This window comes from Enoplosus armatus, chromosome 11 (assembly GCF_043641665.1).
Source record: "Enoplosus armatus isolate fEnoArm2 chromosome 11, fEnoArm2.hap1, whole genome shotgun sequence".
Lineage (NCBI taxonomy): Eukaryota > Metazoa > Chordata > Actinopteri > Centrarchiformes > Enoplosidae > Enoplosus > Enoplosus armatus.
Genome location: NC_092190.1, coordinates 9,424,676 through 9,430,675, shown reverse-complemented (window position 1 = coordinate 9,430,675; position 6,000 = coordinate 9,424,676). Strand labels below are relative to the sequence as shown.

The following is a 6,000-nucleotide window of genomic DNA, read 5'->3' as shown; positions in this document are numbered from 1 at the left end:
TGAGAATTCCTCTTATAGTCTACTACCTACAGACAGCACAGAACTGTAACATAGCTCAATTCAAAGTAGGTCATGGTGGAGAGACTATGATGCCATTTCTGCAATGTTTTTATCCTGGAACAAAGTGTTCAAGACTGTCAGATCATTTAGAGCTGCCACGTAGCATCTACAGGGTCCTGCTTTTACATGACAGACAAGCCCCTACTCTTCCACTCTTCCTCTAACCTGCTGCTGGTTAAGGTCAGTGGTAGTGAATCTGGATGGTTCGGCCAATGAGGAGGAAGAGAAGGCCAGACAGGAGGCAGAAGAAGATGCCAATGGGGGCAAACATGAAGGACAAACCATAGTTGAGGGACAGCTGGAAGTCTGGACACACTGCAGTGCGCTGGTGGTCTACGTAGACATCCACCACATCCAACACCTGCACCCACAGTACGTACATTACCACCACACACAGCAGGAAAAGACCTGGAGCAGAGAAGAGCGAAGAGATGAGACTGTGATGATTGACACTCACTCACATACTTTCTACATCAACCAATGGATCCAAAACAGGGGATAAAATGAATATTTAACCAGTGGTGGAGAAGTATTCAGATCCTTTACTTAAGTAAGAGTACCAACACAACAATGTAAAAGTACACCATTACAAGTCCTGCACTTAAAATCCTACTTAAGTAAAAGTACAGAAGTATTATTAGCTAAATACAATGAATGTTCAACAATACAATGGATTTGGATGGATTTTACTAAGCTAATTATCATGTGTTTAATGTAAAATCTTAATTTGAAAAGTCACCAGTAGCTAGAGCTGTCAAATAAATGTAGTGGAGTAACATAAATTGGAGAATAACTCAAGTGAAGTACAAGTACCTCAAAATTGTAGTACAGTACTTATGTAAGTGTACTTCCCATTTAACCATTTCAAAACCTCACCAGATGCCAGGAATAGGCCGCCTCCTGCTTTATACAAGCGGTAGCTGGCGAATGGAGCAGCACAGATGATGATGAACCCACCGAGCACCACAGCTGCCACACCAATGAGCATAAAGATGCTCCAGAAGCCTCTGTAGACTGTAGACAATAGAAATGTTAGCCAATTGTATCTACACCGAAGAAAATGACCTCAAGAAGCAAATGTAAATAGATAAACAGACACTTACTTATGGCAGAGTCATACTCTGTGGCATTGTGGGTCTGATGAGACACCGGGAATGGGAAGAGGTAGGCGTGCATGCACACTTTGGAGTGAGGCTGATTTGCTGGAGAGAGAAAGAATAAATCAACACAGAAAATAAACGAAAATGTAATCTTACAAGTAAACAAACACAGGTGGCAATTAGAGGACATCACTTACAAGTACAATATAATTATGAAGCAAATAACACAACATGTTTAATTGTCATAAAGATAATTGCATAAGATATTGCAAAAAAAAGAGAAGTTTGTTCTTTACACATTGTTAATTCACATTTAACTTGTAAATCTTAACTTTATTGCTTTGAAATTTATAACTTGTTTGTTTTGTCAGTCTTTCATGGTTTGGGATATAACTAAATTTTTATAACAGAGAAACAAAAAGTTCTGATTATTCCACACATTTCCTCTTGTGTTTTTATATTATTTCCTTCTCTCCTCTCTCTCCTCTTCCACCATGTGAAATTCCACAGATCCTCACAAGGTCCTTTCAGTGCTGGAGGCTGTTTCTGACAATGACCCACCATTCAAAGTCCCCATCAGAAAATAGACGAGACACAATCACCTGACAGACGACCAGAATAACATCACATGGCCCGGCCTCTAAACAGTCACATGAGAGGGTTTCTACCACTGTGGCGTTATACGAGTTTTATAGACATAATGGCAGCGAATCAAAAATCTGTTATTTATTCTGCAGCAGAGTCGTAGTGCTGCCATGTGACTCTGTGGAGGAGAATGGTTTTCAGCACTCACCAATCATCACCTTCAGAAGAGAATAGGGCCATTCTTCCTTTTCCTTTTTATTTGTATCTTAAAACAGCTACATGGAGCCCTCTTTAACAGCTAAAAAAAAACACTCTGTTTCATGATCTTGATGCTACATGACTTTTCTTAACTTGCTTATGAACATGATTTTGAAAGCGATGTATTAGCTGTAAAGCATGGTTGATGCTCTACATCTGTGATTGGTGTTGACAGTACTGTTTATGCTGTAATACCTCTCTCTGGATTCATGTCGCTGGTTTTTTATAACAGTTTGTTCATAAGATTGAAGAACAGATTAGTTTGACCTCTCTGTCGTCTGACTGATCCCAAACATTAGTAACATCACAATGTCGGATAACATACTGTACAATACTGTCTGTGAATGACTTCTTGAAAAAAGGAATTTGTTAAAGCATTTAACTTATAAAATAACCATGCACTGTGGTCATTTCCAATTCAAATGTGCCGTTTGTAGCAAAGGGAAGGGTTACCACGTCAACACTTATTATCCATATTGGGTTTTAAAAGAAACAAAATCTTTAAAGGAAATAAAGTAGTTGATTTTGCAAGTGGAACAACATCATGTTTCTGTCTCACGTACTGAACCAGAGCTTCCATAGCAGGTTGTCATCACCCATGTTGCCTCTGAACGAACACCTCCAGAAAAAACCCTCATGGTACAGAGTGATGTCACCAGGGTTGTCCTGCATCACCACGTCTCCAAGCTGAAAGAAGGAATAAAAGAAAGAATAATGACTTGTTACTATACTTGTTATTACTTGTTAATATATTCTGACTTTAAAAAGTCTGCAGAATAGTGTTTGTATAAGCACAATTGTGGATGCACTCCATGTTATCCATTGATGAAGTTAGAGAGTCTCAGGATCACGTGAGGCAGCTGTACAGTGGCACAGAGCAGCTGCTAAATCAGGTCAAGGGTTGAGCTGAGCAAGCACCCACTAACCAACATCTATCACGCAGGTTTGGTTTGGTGCCGAGCAAGCGTGCAGGTCAAGGGTGTTCCCATTCAGGAAACACTCATCATTGGGGGCTACTATTTTTGCACGTGAGCAAAAAAAAAAAACATCCTAAATTGCCTGTTACATCATCCATAAAATACCTCTCAGAAAAATGAGAGTAGAAGGTGAAGGCTGTAGAGAACCTCCAAGGTTCGTTAAGTCAAGGTTAATCTAATCAGGTTGTTGTTGTTTTTAAGGCCTAGTCGAACAATTGCATTGCTTTAAAAGAAAATACTCATATCAATGCTATAGGACAGTGGCTCCCAACCTGGGGGTCAGGGACCCAAAAGAACGGGTGGTGGGATAAATCTGAGTGGCCGCTTCCTTCTAAAAATGTCTTTTTTATTGTGAATTAGATTTAGCCTTTCGGGCCTCAAAAAATATTTGAACAAAATGATTTGAGATTTGAGATAAGTCAATTCTTTGGTCGACTGATATCAAACCTGTGATGAGGGGTCACAGAGGGAGAAGTTGGCCTGTTTTACAGCAATACAAGCCATGAAAATTGAGAAGCAGTGCTAAAGGATGCTAATTCTACTTAACTGTCCGCTAAAGAGTTAAATCACCTTTTCCTCATATGCACATTATATTATTTCTCTGTAATAATGGAAGTAAAGTAATAATAACAGAATTGAAATATATATATATATATGTATATATATTCACATTGTATTACTGTATGTACAACATGTTACGACTTTGCTTTTATTGTGGTGATATCGTGTCTCGATTCCAGTGTCAGTGCCCACTATGAAAACCTAGGTATGTTCTAGTCGGTGATATTTGAAACAGTACCATACCACTGGGACCACTGGTATCATGGGGGCACATGGCACAAGCTATGTCTCAATCACTGCATAGCTGCACACACACTACATTAAACAGTGTCTGATTACATCCTGCAGGGATGCCTCTCCACCCTGCAGTCCATCTACTGAGAGAATGATCGGAGCAACTGATCATAGTTTCCAAAATAGAAGAAGTGACTTTGATTCTTGATCAAAGGCCCACCATTAGACCTTGTAAGTATTTAACTTCACCATCCACCATTTAAAGATTAAATACTTTACAAATTAATAGACTTATAAGGATTATTTCTTGTCTCTGGACCCACAGCAAGAACTGACCTAACTTTACTTCCTGGGGTTACGAATATGAACATTTTTCAACCTATAAACACATGATAACTAATATTCAACTCAGACATAACAACTGATAACTAACTACCTTCTGAGCCTCCTTGATCTATTGCTGTTTGAAGTCCAACACCCACCTCTACGGTCACACCACCCGGGCCAACAGATCCGGCAGGGTTTGGCTGGCAACTCTCTGAGGCCAGCAGCCAGTAATCGGTTCCAAACGAGAGGAGGATGAACACAGCTGCCAACGCCCCAAAGAGCCCTGCGAAAAACAACGCCACGCTAAGCTTCATGCTCCAGGATTGACCAGCCACTCTGCTACTGGATGCCCACACTCAGTCTGACTTTCCCCTCCAACTACAGTGAGCGCATGTGACGAACAGCAACAGTCACTCCTCCTGCACTGTAGTACATCCACTGAGTAAGATTGGTTCCAGCTGGTTTATGTTGGGTTATGTCTCCTGTCCCTCTGTCTGTGTTATGGGAGGACAAAGTTGAGCACATGACTCCTTTGGACCCTGCTGGGGTCTGCAGCCAGCCCACCCCACCACCACCCGCCCCACACCCTGGGCTATTTTTGGGGTCTGATTGAGGGCGGCTGCTCCTCTCCACTGTGGGGCCGAGTGTGCAAAGCAGTTGGGGAGTGTGAAGGGTGGGGATCAACGCAGAAATAACCGGCAGCAACTGGACACCCACCGACTGCACGGGAATGTCAGAGCAGGGTGAGACTGAAAGGACAGACGAGGAGCAAAGTACCCCACAACACCAGGCCCAAAGCTTCTGCCCCACCAGGACAACACACACACACACACACACACACACACACACACACACACACACACACACACACACACATATATACATATATACATATATACACCAGAATAATTTCCTGCAAATGCACCATGTTACTTCTTGGGGATTTTCAGTTGTATTAAAGTCTGATTTTGTGGTTAGTAACAGTCAGTGTGAGTTGAAGGGAACCGCTGGTTTATTAGCGTCTAAGGGGCATATTTAGCAGTGAACCTACATATAGACACTGACAAATTTACACAGTGATGTGACCCAGGCTTCCCTCAGCCTGAAGCACTCCACCCACATCCACCGCTCTGTAGTGTGTGTGTCTGTGTGTGTGTGTGTGTGTGTGTGTGTGTGTGTGTGTGTGTGTGTGTGTGTGTGAGAGAGAAAATGTCAGTTATAACTTGTGTCTTGCCTGAAAAAACATCCAAACAGTTTTGATTACTTTTTGATGGATTTTAGAGGCCGGTGAGTAATATATTCCATCCACCACTGTTTCTCAGACTGATTGGATATTTTAGCCTTAAAGCTCCAGATATCATGTGTAATGTAAAACAACAGATTTAATCCTGTTGAGTTCTTCATCGAGCATGCAACATGAGCGTGACAAATATGTTTGTAGTTCATGTATTTGGGACAAAATAAACTGTATTCAAGTATAGCAAACTGTGCTTCCCCATACAATTCATGGGTTGAAGATTTAATTTTTCCACCATTCAAGGTGATAAATAAAACATATCAGCCCAGTTTTGAGTAACAAAGAGGTTGCTGAAGTTCTTCAAGGTGTCAGTGTCTAAATGTCTACTACTACTTTCTTTATTTTAGTACCATTGCAACTTCACAACATAACAGAACCAGTATGCCAGAGAACTGGACTAATCATTAGACTGGAAACACAGACTCGTTTTCGAGAGATAAAATAAGAGTGACGTATGAGTTTCATTATTACAGTATTATTATTATATATATTATAAAATTGGCATTTACTGTAGTTTTAACTGTATAGCTATTGCATTTCATCATCCAATAAATACTCAAATACTGTATGTTGCTGTAAACACTGTAAACTTGAGTAGTTG

General features: G+C 40.8%; 1 protein-coding gene across 1 annotated transcript; it reads right to left on the bottom strand.

Moving 5' to 3' along the window:
• Positions 1 to 241: 241 nt before the first annotated feature.
• tmem182a (transmembrane protein 182a) lies at positions 242 to 4,416 on the bottom strand. Its single transcript, XM_070915216.1, has 5 exons — positions 4,258 to 4,416; positions 2,567 to 2,690; positions 1,164 to 1,262; positions 937 to 1,074; positions 242 to 468 (listed from the first exon to the last, which is right to left on the bottom strand). The coding sequence occupies exons 1-5, from the start codon at positions 4,414 to 4,416 to the stop codon at positions 242 to 244; spliced, it is 747 nt and encodes a 248-aa protein (XP_070771317.1).
• Positions 4,417 to 6,000: the final 1,584 nt, after the last annotated feature.

Bases quoted from the DNA above. Each gene is read 5' to 3' on its own strand.
- tmem182a (XM_070915216.1), bottom strand. From the start codon at position 4,416: ATGAAGCTTAGCGTGGCGTTGTTTTTCGCAGGGCTCTTTGGGGCGTTG. The intron at 1,263-2,566 runs GTACGTGAGACA...TTCTCTCTCCAG, and splicing joins GCTATGGAAGCTCTGGTTCA to CAAATCAGCCTCACTCCAAA. The intron at 469-936 runs GTGAGGTTTTGA...TCTCTGCTCCAG, and splicing joins CGGCCTATTCCTGGCATCTG to GTCTTTTCCTGCTGTGTGTG.